The 16456-nt window shown below is 37.8% G+C and overlaps 1 protein-coding gene across 5 annotated transcripts in view; it reads right to left on the reverse strand.

Moving 5' to 3' along the window:
• The window catches only part of ATP8A1 (ATPase phospholipid transporting 8A1), a 100900-nt gene that overhangs the window by 56392 nt on the left and 28052 nt on the right, over positions 1-16456 (reverse strand). For 3 of the 5 annotated variants that reach the window (XM_089525180.1, XM_089525178.1, XM_089525183.1), the window contains 3 exons: positions 13576-13649; positions 10007-10076; positions 7184-7311 (listed from right to left, as the gene is read on the reverse strand). In XM_089525180.1, the coding sequence (XP_089381306.1) occupies positions 7184-7311; positions 10007-10076; positions 13576-13649 (272 nt within the window). Of the gene's footprint in view, positions 1-7183; positions 7312-10006; positions 10077-13575; positions 13650-16233; positions 16308-16456 lie in introns of all 5 variants that reach the window. The other 2 variants (XM_089525182.1, XM_089525179.1) reach the window with 1 other exon arrangement.

Raw genomic sequence — 16456 nt, forward strand, 5'->3', positions numbered from 1 at the left:
AGCAGTGCCATCACTACCATTTTCTTTTTGCTCATTTTTTAAAATTAAAGATATAAAGAAAAGAGTAACAAGAAGGCAATGATAACTGTGCATAGGAAATAGGTGTTAGCTGAACTTTTATTATCTTTAAGTATTTATCTGCATCAAAATTCAATTTTTATGCAGCTATTATGGGTACAAAATTTGTTCTCCCTAACATCTGATTGCATTAGTGAGAAAATCAGGAAGATGTCCATATATTGTGTGTTGTAGTATTGTGATGGAAGTTGAACAGTTCATCATAGGTGAAATAAGGTCAAACGTTTGACTGCTGCTTCCATTTCTGGTTCTTCTCAAATCTGACAATTTTATATTTTCCTTGATGAAATATCTTAAATCACTGCTGCTGAACACTAGGTCAGTAAGCAAAAAGACTTCTGCAGTCTAGTACCTCCACAGCAAACACATCACTGAGGGAAAATTACTCTATCGTCTGTAGTACACTTAATTTTTGGCTGTAAAAGCAGGTCAGATCTGATACATAATTTGACTGGTGTACTGTTCACATATATTATGATGTATTGTTAATTATATTAAGACACTATCTAGTTATTGTTAACTTGTTTGAGAAATAATTTTGTGTAGAATGTATCTGTGTTAAAATTATTGCAGGTTTTCTCACTTACGTCAGGTGTAGGTAGATGGTGCCCAACTATAAGCACCCAGGGAAGCCATTTGCAGATAATTTCCGCTGCCAATATAAAAATTTGTTGATAATAGGCAAAATTCAGAATCTACTACTTAAGGTTTTACAGGAAAAGGTCTGCACTACCTCATATAAGATCACAGAATTGTAGAGCTGGAAGAGACTTCAAGGGCCATCCAGTTCAAACCCCTGCCATGCAGGAACTCACAATCAAAGCACCCCTAACGGATGGCCATCCACCCTCCAGTACTTAAGGTGGAGGGAGAACAATTATTATTATTTTCTGAATTTGTGGATTGCTAATGAGTCAAAACAAGGCTCTTGAAGTGAATATCAAAATGGCACTATTAAAACATTTCTTTCTCCTTTATTGCTCTAACAAGGATTGATATTATTCTTATTAATACAATCAACTATTCTTTATATGTAAACTATGCTAGTGACTCTTGAGGTCTCTATTTAAGCTCCAAAATAGAGAAATAGTTTAAACACATCACTTTATTAGCTAATGCATGTCATATCTACCATGCTGTTTGTGTATAAAGCAGTAGTTTTACTACAAACTAGATCTTCAGACCCCAAAATACCTTAATTTATCTCTTTTAAGACAGTTGATGCTTTGCAGCTACCATCCCAATGATTACATTATAATACCAGACTCTAAATGCTCATTGAGAGAAAAGTTGAGTGGAAACTGGGAGAAAACTTCAAACTGGCATATTAATTTTTTTAAAGGTTTCAACCAGATAAATGCCTGTCCTTCTCAAGGATAGAGCGATGCCCCTAGATGGGTTAGGCCCTGCCCTCAAGACTGAGAAAGAAGGGTTGAAAAAGCTACTCCTTATTCAGTGGCAGCTTCCCATTAGGTTCCAAGAAGGCTAAGTAATCAGGCAAAAAGAAAAACTGTGAACAAATGAAAAAGCTAAAAACAGAGACCAGTTTTCAAACAAAACGTGTAACAAAGAGATCAGGATGCTATAAATGGCAGGACCCATTATGCTGAATGGAAAACCAAGGACAAGACATCAGAAACTATGGGAATTTAAGAAACTATCAAGACAGACAGAATATCTCTCTATTCATGGGAAGAAGACAAGTTTCCCTGGAGACAGAATGAATACAAAACCAAACCAAATTGATATTAGAGAGAGAAAAAGGGAGTCAGAACAGAGGATAACTACCAATTTCCTTCCTCTTTTCTTTCTGCCTACTTTCAATTTTTTTAAAATCAGAGCTTTAAGAAACCCTGAACAAATACTGTATCCTTGTGTCAGATAGTATGGTGGCAATTCATACCCAAGTCACTTTTTCAGCTCTGTTTTAGTACCCTTAAGATTTAACCTAACCCATCTAGGAATATCTAAATCTACAAGGGGGGGGGGGGGAAGGGGGGGACCTATGTCCTTAACTATAATTTAAATTAATTTTGAAAAATGGAAAAACATAGTTTCCTAAAAAGAAACAGATGTGTGGATCTATTATAATTATTACCTTTAGAGAAGAATTACAGTAAGTGTTTTTCTCTTCTTTAACGAGAAGTACAGTAGAATTATAATAGATCCACACTCTTGCGACTGAAAAGTTCGAGGAATTCATCTGCAAGAAACCAGCAAATACATATAGATCAGGATATTTAAAGTAATTACTTGTAATATGTGGAGGAATAAAATCCTCCTCAAAACCCCAAAATACAGAAATTGAAGTAACTGATAGAAGGAACAATATTTATAGAATTACTATGAAATTTAAAATATTTATAGCACTATGCAATAAGAAGAGTGGAAAGTGTGTCTGTATACAACCAAATAAAATGTAGAGCATGTAATAATGATTTCTGCTCTATATACCCTTACTAGAAAATAAATTCTGGCAAATCAAGAGCATTTCTTCCCAAAACATTTGACTTGGTAGGTTCCAATAAAAAAAATAATCATGGAAATCATGCTGAAAATGAAACGGGACTTGCTTCTATATAAAAATGTTTGATATAAGACTTTGGTTATTTTAGAATAATCAAAACTGATACAAAATTATCTGCTCTACGGCAAACATATGAATTACTATTTATATGCAACATAATGTACTGTATGAGTCTTCAAGTTGCCAGTCAACTTATGGAGACATCATTAATTATAATGGGGTTTCTCAAGGGAAGGAGTACTCAGAACTGCTTTGCTATTGCCTTCTAAATACAGACTGCAACATCTGGTATTCCCTGGTGATTCCATTCAAAAACTAACAAAGCCTGATCCTGCATAGGTTCCGAGTTCAGATTGGATCTGGTGCCTTCAGGGTATTTAGGGGGCCGTACAGATATTAGTAGATGAAAAAATTCATAGGAAGAATTACAAAGAAAGAAAGATATTAGAGCGGAATAGACCATCGTATCAGGGCGTCTTGAAGCTGCCCCTGAGAAAGCCGTATTGGGGCTGCGGCAAGTGCACATCGCGCCCCCAATTTGCCGGCCCAAAAAGAAGCTACAAAATGTTGGTCCTTTTTCAGCTGGCAAAAAGCCGGCTTTTCCCACCTTGATGCAGCTTTAAGGCACTTTGGCTTCCACGCGGCATCTAAACACTATGTTGCTAGAGTGCCCAGAAGCCGGCTGCTGTATGGGCAGCTGGGTGGTATGAAGCTGCCTTCCGTGCGCCATGGGGGTGTGCATCATGCGAACGCCATGCCTCCAAGCTGGCTGGAAGCCGGCATTTCACGCCAGCCTGTACCAGCCCATTGATAAAAATTACTTATCAATTCTAGGCAAATGTGAGTATCCTATGCATATCTTGAGATCTTCAGCATTCCAGTTCCCCATGATAATACCATTTATTATGAATGAAATACTAGAATGTTTATAGAAACTGAGAAAGACACTCAATGCCCTCATTTTCTTTTCAGTATAGGAAGTCTCCACTTATCTGATGGATTACAGACTGGAGGGTTGTCAGAAAGTGTAATTCGTTGAAAAGTGGAACCCAGGGTTTTGTTTTTTTTAGTTTGCAAATGCATTTTGGCCTCTGGAAATAATACACTGTATATCACTTATGAATCCATGCAAAAGCTAAATAAAGCACTACACACACACACACAAACACACACACAAAGCAAAATGAACAAAACTTTACTTTTACTATTCTGCTCTGCTCTGTATATTACTCTATATATTATCATATTACTGTATATTTTATATTATACTGTATACTGTATTATAAGAACAAATACTGCAAAGTAATACTGTAAGAGACACACTGGCTGCAGTCCCAGAAGCTCTACAGATTGAATGCAGATTGAAGGAGCAAAGATGGTGCACACTCAGAGGGAGAAGGGGAAAAAAGGCACCAAGGCATGCTCACTCAGTCTCAAGCAAGCCTCTGTAGTTGGCTTTCCTCCCTCTCAACTCCCTTTGTAAACAGCACACACACTGATGCAATTAGTGCAAAGTGAATCTCCATTGGAAGATGAACTTACGATGTTCTGCTGTTTTCACATTTGCAAATCACACAGTTAAGTTTCATTAATGCAAGGAGAGATAGGTTATTTCTGAAGGCAAGCCTTGGGACTAGAGATGTGAAGGCTGAAAAAAAAAACCCAGAAAAATTTGGGGGAAAAAACTTTTTCCCCATTCTTTTCCTGAAGCCTTTTTTTGTTTTTTCTCCCCCCCAAAATAAGAAAAATTGAAAAAAAGGAAGAAAATCAATTATGGAATGTTTTATTTTAGCATAATGAATAAAATCTTTAAGACAAGGAGTTCATATATTTTCCAAATCATTTCTGAAAACCATGCACACTATCAGATTATTCTATTTTCTGTGCACTGAATGAGGAGGACAAGCCTAGGTTACAAACTGAACTCTCCAATGCAAGAGAAAGATATACTTCTTTCTTTAGGGGCACTGAAAGCATCTGGTCTATGTTTGGAAACACTCACATTAAATCAAGAAATAAACTGACAAGTGAAAGGGTAGAGAAGCTTTGTTTCAATCCGGATTAGACTTCGTTTTTTAGAAGTCTATGAGAACTGTAAAGATGACAAACATAACAAAGCAGCAGAAGAGATTGAAACTGATATTGATAACCAGGGCTGCATCTGCCCTGCAGAAATAATCCAGTTTGACACCACTTTAACTGCCATGTATCAACACTATGGAATTCTGGGAATTGTTTATACTTTTCTTTCAGAGAGCTCTGGTGCCAGAACTACAATTCCCAAAATTCCCTAGTACCGCACCATGATAATACAAGTGGAGTTAAACTGGAGTATGTCTGCAGTGCCGATACAGCCCAGAGCTCAGAAAATGAGTCCGATTAAATTTCATGCCTATTCATTGAATCATAGTCCCTCCTTCCTTTCACACACTCCCCCCCCCCCATTCTTTTTATGGGGATCAGTGCTTTATGTCTATTTGATACTGTGAAAAGGAAATATAAATACTTTTTCTTTGTTACTAATGTTGATGGTTTCCTATCTATCTATCTATCTATCTATCTATCTATCTATCTATCTATCTTGCTTGCTCCACATAAACTAGCAAAACCAAAGAGGTTTCATACAGTTCACAAGATTGTTACTCAATAAGTTACAAATAAAATTAAAGATAAATAAATAAAAGTAAATTCTCTTTCTAATAATTGTTTGAATACATGGTATTTTAATATACCAGTTGTGATAATTTCATGCCAAATCAAAATGTACTTAGTCATATTTTATGTTCTTAAAGTAACAGAATGACTTTCTGTCCAGCAAAGCAGCCAAATGGCTGATAAGACCAGCTCAGTTCCCAAACAAACAACTGGCTTGCAGAGCCAGTGTGAGGCAGCAGACTAAGGAACAGCACAGACTGCCCCAAAGGGGCAGCCTGCAGCTGCTCCTTTTCATGCTGGATTGGGGCCAGGGCAACCTCACAGGCAGCCCTGTGGCCCCAATCCAGCATTTTTCCAGGCCAAAGAAAAATGGCAAAATGGTAATTCTCTTTGGCCTGAAAAAGGGTGCCCTTGCACCTTAGGCACCCACTGCACCCCGGTGCTAAAGAGGAGAAAGAGGCAGCCCCTTTCTCCTCAGGATCATTCTCGCGGCTGTGCAGTTGCAGCAGGAATGATCTGCTACCAAAAGGAGCGCCTTTTCAGAGCTCCTTGCGGCAATGCCACCAGGTCACCGTAAGCTGCGGGGCGGTGAGGAGACATCACACAGGTGCTGCGCTATTTGGATTCAGCATGTACATGATGCCATCAACGCGTGCCACATATGGACAGTGCCCTGTAAAGATGGCGCCATCCATACATATTAGAGTTCCAGAGCGTGCAGTTGCCACACGCTCTGCAACCCTAATTTTGGCGCTGACACAGCGCTTTCGGCTTGTCTGTTTCGGGCCAAAGTCTCTGATTTAAAGTCTAGAGGTTTTACCAGGAGATTTGTCAAGAAGTCCGTGATCCAGGGTATCAGATAGACAAGTCAATAAGGCAATCCAAAGGTCGAGGGTTCCAAAAAGTCAAGTCGAGTCAGCAGTCCAAGAAACAAGGCTTCATTCCAAAGAGTAATGGGATCCAGAGATGGAGCACTTTACCCAAGAAAGTCAGACAATCCCTGGCACCAAGACAGGCGTCCTGCAGCTGCTTATATGAGCATGCTGCAGGCATTCAGGTGCATTTGATTGCCAGAGCATTTCTGATAAAGCCTCTGCAACCTTTGAAGGCACTCCCTTTTGGCTTGACGCTGACTGAAGGTAGGCACAATCCTGTGATTCTCCTCCATGTCCAAAGACTCTGCCACTGGGAGACTTGGCTGCTGAGCCTCCTGAGAGGCCACAGGCTCTGCTGGAGCGGGCACAGTAGACCTAGGGCCGAGCTTAGGCTCCACAGCTGCAGGTTCAGGTCCCAGGGGAGGCTCTGGTTCATCCTCCGAGTCCTCCTCCAGGCTGGGCACTTTCAATTTGTAAAAGGTGGAGGAGGTGGAAAGCCCCGAGGTGGGGAAGCCACACAAACCAGAGGTTCCACGCTCTCACCCTCAGAAGCAGAGCCAACCTGCACTTCAATTACTTGAAGAGAGGCATTAGGGGAAAGCCGTTTCGAAACCGAGGCAGTTTCAAGGTGCCCAGGCTCATGTTTCACTTCACATGTGCATAATGCTAATTTAGAATTAAAAGTCTGCCAAAACATGTTGACATGCTAATCTTTTTTAGTGGTCTATGTACCTATCCCTATTCTTCACATTTATTTCTGCCTCTGGTACAAGATGATTTGTTAAAGAAGGAATGCCCAGGAACCCATCTACTTTGTTAACTGTGGTATACCTGTATTCAGTTTCCTTAAAAGGCAACATACAGTAACCAGATTCCTGTACAGAAACTCAGACCTTCTCAATAAGAAACAACTTTTTTTCATGAAATACAGATAATTTATTGAATCACAAAGTTTACTTTATATGTATTAAAAATAATTTCTATTTCATCACTACAAGTTATAAATGCATGATGAACTAATATAATTCTTATTCAGGAAATTACATACCCATGTCCTTCTAGTCGGATATTTCCAACAAAGTCATAGAGATGTCTGTTAGGACTTTCACACTCAATTCTTCCTGAAAGTCCCATCAAGTTGTCAATGTCCTTTATATCTGATGTTAACGGCAATCCCTATATGAAGTAAATACATTAAAGGGAGGAAAATGCTGATCAGTTTAACCAAACTGTAGTTAAATTGTGCCAAACTCTTTTGAATTTTTTTATCAGACTATGTCTTATAGTCTTGACAAATATAAACCCAACTGGATTTATTTCTTATAAGAAAGATTCCTTTCTTATAAATCACAAACTCACAATTTGTATACTACAAGGAAAAGGAACTATGGCCCATTACAGACAGGCACCCTAGTACATGCTCGGCATGTACTAGGGTTAGAAAGGGGCGTCCTTTCCGGACACCCCTAACCCTACTACGCACTGAGCGCGTACAAAATGGTGGCGCCCGTTCTACATGGGTGCTGCCATTTTGATGTTGTGTGGCGGAAATGACGCCGTGAGTGCACCATTGGTGCCTTGCGGTGTCATTTCTGCAGCACAAAAAAGCCACTTTTAGTGGCTTCTTTTTGCTCTGCGAGGGAACCCCTTCTCGGGCGGTCTGTAAAGGGCCTATGATTACTTTATATTTTTATTATGGAGCGGGAGGGAATAAAAAGTATTAAGCTATTTATAATCAGTTTTTAAAGGTAATTCTAAATATTAGCTTCTATAGGAACAGAAGCTAAAGCAAGAGTATTTCAGAGGTTGAATAAGAACTAACCTATAGGAAATGCTTGTTTTCATAGGGGCTTCAATTGCTAGTTTTGTGTAACAATCTCTCTTTCTCATTCTGACAGTGTAATATGCACAGCCTAGCAGCGAGTATAGGTACATCTGAATTGTACAGGTGTGCCGCTCATTTACTAAAATATTTGGATTGCTAATGATTTACTAAACATCCCTAAACTGAAATATAACTCAGCTTCTGCTTGTGGGTAGAATATGTGCTCACATTTGTCTATGTGAACACAAGCAATTTATACTGTAATTTATACACTAGGCAAAAGAAGTCTGTGAACTCTTTGTTCACCTATTTTCAAAATGTTACTAGAGCATAATCTAACTCCATAACATGGAGAACAAGTAATCCTATTAAATAAATGACAAACATGAGGGTTTTCAATGTTTACTTATTCATAATGGATTCAACAGTCAATATCCATGTGTGAAAAAAGTGGTCTTTTTGCTTCATTAATAATAATAATAATACTTTATTCTTATATACCGCTATTCCTTTTTCAAGATCATAGCGGTGTACACGTTAAAAGACAGTATAAAAACAGCAAAAAACAGTGTTAAAACATCAAATAACAATCTAAAAACAGATAATAAAACATCAACTCATAGGGGGGAAAGCTTGACGGAAAAGGAAAGTTTTTAGCATCCTCTTAAATTCATCAAGGGATGAGGCTGTGCGGAGCTCGTCGGGCAGGGTATTCCATAATCTGGGGGCTGAGATTGAGAATGCCCTCTGTGTAGCACTATAATGAGCATAATTAACTGGTGGCACTCTCTTGATCAGGTAATAATTTGACAGGAGGGACACAGGGCAATTAAAAAGTAGAGACGCGATGAAGAGGGGAAGAGCATGTCAGAGCCAGAGAAAGAATGGAACAAGGAGCAGGCCAAAGCTGCTTGGTAAATGCCAATGAAGGAATTCAAGAGGAAAGAGTAGAAAATAGAAGTGTCACCAAAAAGGGAGGATTGGGAAGGTTTAACAGAGGAAAGTGGAGAGTGGGGCAAGAGAGTGAAGGGCAAAGCCTTGAGAGAAAAATATAAGCTAAGCAAAGGAGCCCCGTAGAAACAACGTCAGAGCTACCAACAATCAGCTACCAGGGTAGACACCAGGAACTAGAGCTCACCAGGAACTCTAAACACAGCACAAATGAGATAGAGGCTTATGAAAAGAAGAAATCAGGAGCGGACTTATAACTGTAGCTGTATGGCACTTTAATTTTCCTAAGGCTTCAGCCTTTGGTAAGGAAACAAAAATATTTAAATATCAAAAATACCAAAGCCAAGCCTGTTAGGGTCTAACTATAAATTAGCAGAGAAGCAGAAATGTGCTCTTGTCCAATTATGCTTCTCTAAGAACTGAGACTGACTCCAAAAACAATGCAAGTAGCTTGTAGTTCAAACAAAAGTTTACTAATGGATTTAATCTATATATACACAGAGGCTATATCCTAATCCAGCTAGTAAATAATTAAGGTAAAAAAGAAATATTTATCTCTCCATCTTTCAAAGAAAGTTGATGGTGAAGGAAGATGGAGGACCCCACAGGTCAGGAGAAAATCTTTAGAGAATGTTAGTCTTAAAGGGGGAGTGACCTAAATCACATGGTAAGTTTGAATATGAGAGAGAGAGGAGGAGTTTGCATGCAGGAAATCCCTATCTACCTAAGGAGGGGGAAAGAGAATGCAAAAAATCTTCCAGTAGTAGCCACTTTCATAGTGTTAATCTACTGGGAGAATAATAAAAGCAGATACCTAATATCAGTCTCTTTATAGTCCCTCACCTGATGAAAATTGCTTTACAGAAGACAGCATCAATACTTCATACCTATTCAGTAGTATGCATGCAGTGTAAAGGCTCTACCTACAAACCACTGATTCTAAATAACGATTTCCCTCCGCTACACATCCATCTCCTTGTAACACATTACTTCATCTTATTTTCTGTTCACTGTCCATTACCTAGGAATAACACAAAAGTAATACCCTATACAAGATAATTATATTTCATTGACTGGGAGTACCTTGTTTCTTACCTGTCTTATTTTTAGATTAGTTTCACCATCTAAATTTGATGTTTCGATGTAGCACATAGCTTGTGGTTCACTTACAATAAAGGAAAGATTCATTTTTAAAAAGTTAATCACTTTAGAAGATACACACATTGATATATAACACCATTCTCTAGTATGCTATTGGTACATTTTTTAAAATGTGCAAAAAGTCATTTACATGTCCAGAAAATAATTGCCAAAATTACTTTTATTATTATGAAGTATGCTAAAATTTAAGCAGCAGAAACATTCATTCATTAATACATTTTAAACAACAAGAATGTTTGAAACCTTGTGAGTCTCCCTGCAAAGTTTGTGATGAAGTATGGGGTGGTACAGACTGGCACTTTGTGCCAGCCTGACTGCAAACTAGGGCTGCAGTAGGGCAGAGCGTTCACACGCTCCGAAACCCTACCGCATTCCCTGGGGGCCATCTTGGTGTGCGCCCCTCCATATGGGGCACGCCATGATGTGCATGTACGTCACAGCACCCAAACGGCACTGGCCAGAAGGAGAGTCATGATGGCACGTCAGCGCCACTATGGCACCCCTTCCAGGAAGCTGCTTACAGCAGATACTTTTGCCTCCCAAGAGGGAACAGATCGTTGCTGCGGTGTGCAGTTGCCACGGCAATGATCTGGGGCAAATAGGGGTGGCATTTAGCCACCCATCTGTCGCGTCCCTATGTTACTCAAAGAAAAGTCAGGTCTCCAGGACCACAGAACACAAAATTATTTTGCAGAGAGAAATGCAATTCCTTGTGCAACAGGAAACCCATTAGGAAAATCTAGTTAAACCTTAAACTGCATACAGAGGCAGAAAGTTCAAGCTGAAAATTGAAGATCAAGCCATGATTTATGACATCAGTGTTACAAAATACAGTCAGTTTCTTATAAGCTAACTCTAACAAACTATAGGTCAGCAGTGGGCAAAGTGTGTTCCTGAAGCTAGAGGCTGATTTGTATGTATTTATTCGTTGTATCTAAACTCTGCACTTCAGCAAGAAAGGCTCTGAGAGCGGTTTACAAATAAAATAGATTGCCCCCATGTATGTCTCAGCCCTCAATCCCTCCGAGGCTACTCTTTATTTAATAGAATCAAAAATATTTCCATGCTTAGACAGGAAACCTCTCTATTTTACAATAAATTATTTTTTATGGCTATATTTTCTGTAAATGTAAATGACTGACTGCTGCTTAGAAACTATTTCAATATATTAGTTATTTGATACATATTAAGACCTAGATTTGATTGTTAGGAGTTTATCACACAGGGAAAATGTGGAGTTTAAACAGTGATTAACCCGTGAAAAATACCACAATTGACATTAAAACACGATTAAAATGAGATTAACACAAGAGCCATTTTCCTGTGAATAACCAGGCAATAATCAGGCAATAAACGGCAAAAAGTCATTCACAAGAAAATCCCGTGAATGATTTGCTGCTTTTTCTTGCTTGATTATTGTAAGAATCCAAAAGAATATAGCTATGTCATGATGGGTAATATATATTATTACCCATCTGTTCTGGACTCCCCACATAAGGGAAAATAAGCGTATGCTCGATCCCTATTAGAAGTAATGAGGCTTGTGCCCATGGTGTGTCGCAGGGTGTGCACTGTGAGTGTGCACCCCATGTCTTCTTCTGGGGTGTGGGAGGAGTTTTTCCATTGTGGCTTCCAGTGTATGCTGGAAGCCGCGTATGGCAATCAGGTAATATTTTGAAATGGTAAAGTAGATACAGTAGGTGATGGGAAAAACAGCGTTCTGGTTAACAGTGTTCTGGAGTGAAGAGAGAGGCAAATAGCCAAAGGGAATGGTAGTATGTAATTGGATTCAAATGCAAAACAGGACCAGATGGGCAGTTACTGAGGAAATTAGAGTATATGGCCCTATTGTTTCTGAAGAAGGTTTTTAATGGTCAACAAAGCAATGCATGCTTTCAGGGAAGAGGTGGATTGATAGGGGATAGGGAGTTGGAGTGGCACGTTTAAAGGACTCTTTGATATGATAGCAAGAGTGTGAGCTGGACAAAGGGGGGGGGGCGTGGGAAGAGAATCCTTAAAGGTGGGATGCTTGTGGGCACAAACCAGATTTGACACTAACTCATCCGCGCATGAATCTCTGTATTGGAATCCAAATAAACCATCAGTCAAATTCACTGTGATGTTTTCTTGGCTCTCCAAGTCTTGGCCTGTTGGTTGTGACAGTTATTCACGGGATAATGGCACTTTAATCATGTTTCATCTTGATGTCGTGTGAAAACCATTAGTGCATTTTCGGGATTATCACAGTTTATTCATGGGATAATAGCACTTTGAACACAATTTCATGTGAAAACCAATAGTGCAATTGTGGAATTATCACACGTTAATCACCATTTATACTTCCAATTGTCCCCCGTGTGATAAACTCCTTAGTCTCAACCAGAATAGACCCGTTGAAATTCCAGTAATTCAAATGGTGTATTCTAGTTAGAACTAAGGACAATATTTTGACCCTAAATTTCAACAATTTTTTCATATTTTAATAACACTGAAGCTGTAAGCTTTTATAGGTATGGCCAGGAGTAAGTCCCACTGAACTCAGTGGGGCTTACATCTCCACAGGCATGTATAAAATTGCACTGTAAGGAAACAACTGTGTGCATATTTAGATAAGATTAAATCCCATTGATCAGAGTCGGCTGAGTGAACATGCATAGCATTGTGCTGCATATTTTGTGGGATTCTTAAAATAAACAAGGCAGCAAAAACATAAAAGCAAAGTAACATGCTCCATTACAGACATTCTTAGAGGTACTGATGATATTCACTTCTCAGATAAATCAGACTCTTTGATTAGTAAAATCAAAGTCAGTTGCAATCACAGCACAAGGACTATTCAAAATCTGAAGTATCATGCAATATTTCTGTGAGCAAAAATATGACTGTTTCCCAACTGCATGCAATACAATGAGAATGATATTTAAATAGTGCAGAGGGTCCTCTACAAGTTTTAAAATATGGTAATAGCTAATATTTGGGGTGCTATATAAAGTTACTGAAAACAAGAGATTCTCTAGACTCTAAAGTATAAATATGCACATTAGTTAAAATTCAAATATAGTCTTCATAGAAATGTTTCAATTTAGTTTATAATAATGTCTCTATTAATAAGCATAGTACTTATGCATAACAGGAAAACAAGAAAAACAAATATTGTGTATTTGAATATGCTTATGTTTTTACTAATTTCAGTGTAATCCTATGCATTTAAGCTCAGAGGTATGGTCCACTGAAATCAGTAGTTATGTCATTGTAAGTCTGTATAGGATGGCAACCTCAACAGCCTCTACAAGATCTTTAACTGAGATCAATGTACTGCTAATGCTTCAGCACAAGCAAAATTCTCTTTTACTCCCATCCTCTTCTAATAAAGCATTCTTTCTATAATTAATTTGTATATAGTCGTGTTGTAAAGGATTTTTGTAAGAAACCCTCTTTTTGTATCTTAATTTGGTGCATGAGGACCCACATACACATTACTTCTGAGGCCGGTTCATTCTAACCTTGTTGACAGACTGATGAGATCAGCTGGGAGATGCTCCCCATTGGTCACTTTCACTATTTCCCCAACAGCAACCTATATCACCCAATTTTAAAATGATTGTAACAGAACAACAAGAAAATGGAGTAGAAGGGAAACCAAATGGACAAGAGAAAAAGAGAAAGTTGGAAATTACTATACAATAATATTAATAAATGATTTGACTGCTTTTTTTCAAAATCTATTTAAATCAGACCAGGAAAAAATATGGTTGCAATCAATATAAGATTTTTTTCAGACACAAGGATCAAAAATATATAAGTAAATAGTTAAAATGCAAGCATCTAGATATTTAAAATGTACAATTACAAGTCAGATACTGCAGCACTGGAAATTATTTTTTTCAAGGACAGAAAATGAGTAATATTTATACTTCTGTTGGTTTCTTTTCCAGATAGAGATTTCATTTATGTTTTTTAAGAGCAGAACCAATAACTCCTAGAATTCATTGCTTTTTGATCACCTACATTTTAAGAATTCCTTTTTTAAAAAAGACCTTAATGGTTAAAAATAATAATCCCTTCCTAGTGTCTCCAAATAAACATTTTCTTTTAATTAAAACTTGTTTGTATGAGCACAATTAGATGGTTAATAAAGATTATATAAAATGGGTATTTGGAACTGGATGGTAACTGATTTAAATTAACAATGACTGATTTAAAATAAAAATGACTGATTGTTTCCACTAGTTTATACTTTTATTTCTTCTAATCCTATTATATTTTTTACAACAAATTTGTGCTTTTTTTCAGGACAATTTATTTCTAGCTAAATGTTGCTTGCAATACAATCTTATGCATGTTTACACTTAAGTAAACCTCACAGTGTTTAATGGGGTTTATTCGCAGTGTACAAACGACATTTACATTTATAGAATCATAGAGTAGGATGAGAAGACAAGGCTGTCAGGTCCAACCCTCTGCCATGCAGGAACTCACAATCAAAGCTGTTGGCCATTCAGCCTCTATTTAAAAACCTCCAAAGAAGCAGACTCCACCACTTTCCAAGGGAGTGTGTTCCACTGTTAAACAACTCTTACTATCAGGATGTTTTCTTCCTAATGCTGAGGTGGAATCTATTTTTCTGTAGCTTGCATTCATTGTTCCGTGTCCTATTCTCTGGAGCAGCAGAAAACAAGCCTGCTCCATCCTCAGTATGATGCCCCTTCAAATACTTAAAGACTATCATATCACCTCTTAAACTTCTCTTCTCCAGGCTAAACATACCCAGCTCCCTAAGTCTTTCCTCATAAAGCATGGTTTCCAAACCCTTCACCTCCCTGTCTAAGAGAAAAATATTGCCCAGAGAATAATGCAAGCTGTATAGCCATGCTCCTTGACCTAGCAGTCTCTGTGAGAAAATCCAGTATGCACATTAAACTCCACCTTGCTTACAGATCCTCAATGCTAGCAGGACTACCTACATATAGAGGGATGTAACTGTAAACTGCAGGTTCCAATGAAAAGAAAGGAGAAGATTTTTACACAAGAGGAGCATGTACCCATGACAACAGGAGCTGGGAAAATACAGTATAGGTATGTGACTCATATGCTAGGCTCCTTATGTGGCCAGACTGCCCTTTCTCTGCCCAAACAAGAGTGACTTGCTTCTTGTGGAAGTGCCCGTGAGCAGCAATTAATCTTTTAAAGAGGTTGCACAGGCTTCCTTCACTTTCTAACATTAAGAAAAACATGTATTTTGCAAGATCAGAAGTGAACTTCTAGCTGCTTCCTGTCTTTATTTCTAGTGGGGCTTTTTGGCATCTTTGCCAGTTTATGTCACCCACTGGCACTCAGGGACAAAAACTGGCCCATCATAGTTACCCACAACTGCACTAAGCAAAGAAAGAAAACAATTATATAAACCTAAAATTATGACACACTACTTTTAAAAATCTCTCTGGCTCTGTATTTGACTGATATTCATTCTTGTCTGTTGTAAAAACTGGAATTGCCACAATGGAATATTTTATAAGACTTGTGATGTACATTGGAAATACTGACACTCATGCTGAAAACATGCCATTTAAGACATAAAGGTTTCTATATATCGATCTAGAATCCATTTCAGATGGTAAAGAATTTATTTCAATGCCTTATTCAAATATAGTCTCAAATAATGGATGTCTCATTTTCATCTGATAGTAATGAAAAGTTGTGAATTGTTCACTTAAAACATTTAAGATTATGAAAGTAGCCCATTCAAACACTGATAATGACCCAATCAAATAGATTTTGAAAAAAAAATGCTTCTATATATTCACTATGGACTTGTAAATCACATTATCCAAGGAAATACAGATATGCAACTACTAATATTAAATATTTAGAATAGTCAATGTAGTATTTTGCATGTTGATATTATAAATAATTAGGAGAAATAAGATATTATCATTAAACACATTGGTAGCCCCTATCCCAAAGGTTTTTATCCATTCATAATAGTTAATTTATTTTAAATATTATGCAGTAATTTTTCAGTAAAAATTTATTTTTTTTACCTACAATTGGGATTAGGGGTAAACAGTACTTCTGATTATTCTTTATTTCCTTGGACTAATTATAAAGTCAAGGCAGGAGGAGAAAGCCCCTATACTGGAAGCATTGATGAGCATCTCTACCTTGATGAGAGAAGTACAGTGTCAGCTGGTATATATTCTTTCCCTTTTATTAACACTACATCTCCAACATCTACCTGAAAGAAAACTGGGAATTGGTTAATAATATGAAACTAACAGAACAGCCTTTGAACTGTTTAATCTACTTAAATATGCATTATCTAAAAACAAAGGGAAACTATTTAGGCTGAAATTTGCAAAGCATTGAAAAGGCACCTGCATTTCA

This window comes from Sceloporus occidentalis, unplaced genomic scaffold (assembly GCF_023333645.1).
Source record: "Sceloporus occidentalis isolate IW3139 unplaced genomic scaffold, rSceOcc1.0.p SCAF_5, whole genome shotgun sequence".
NCBI classification, from domain to species: Eukaryota; Metazoa; Chordata; class Lepidosauria; order Squamata; family Phrynosomatidae; genus Sceloporus; species Sceloporus occidentalis.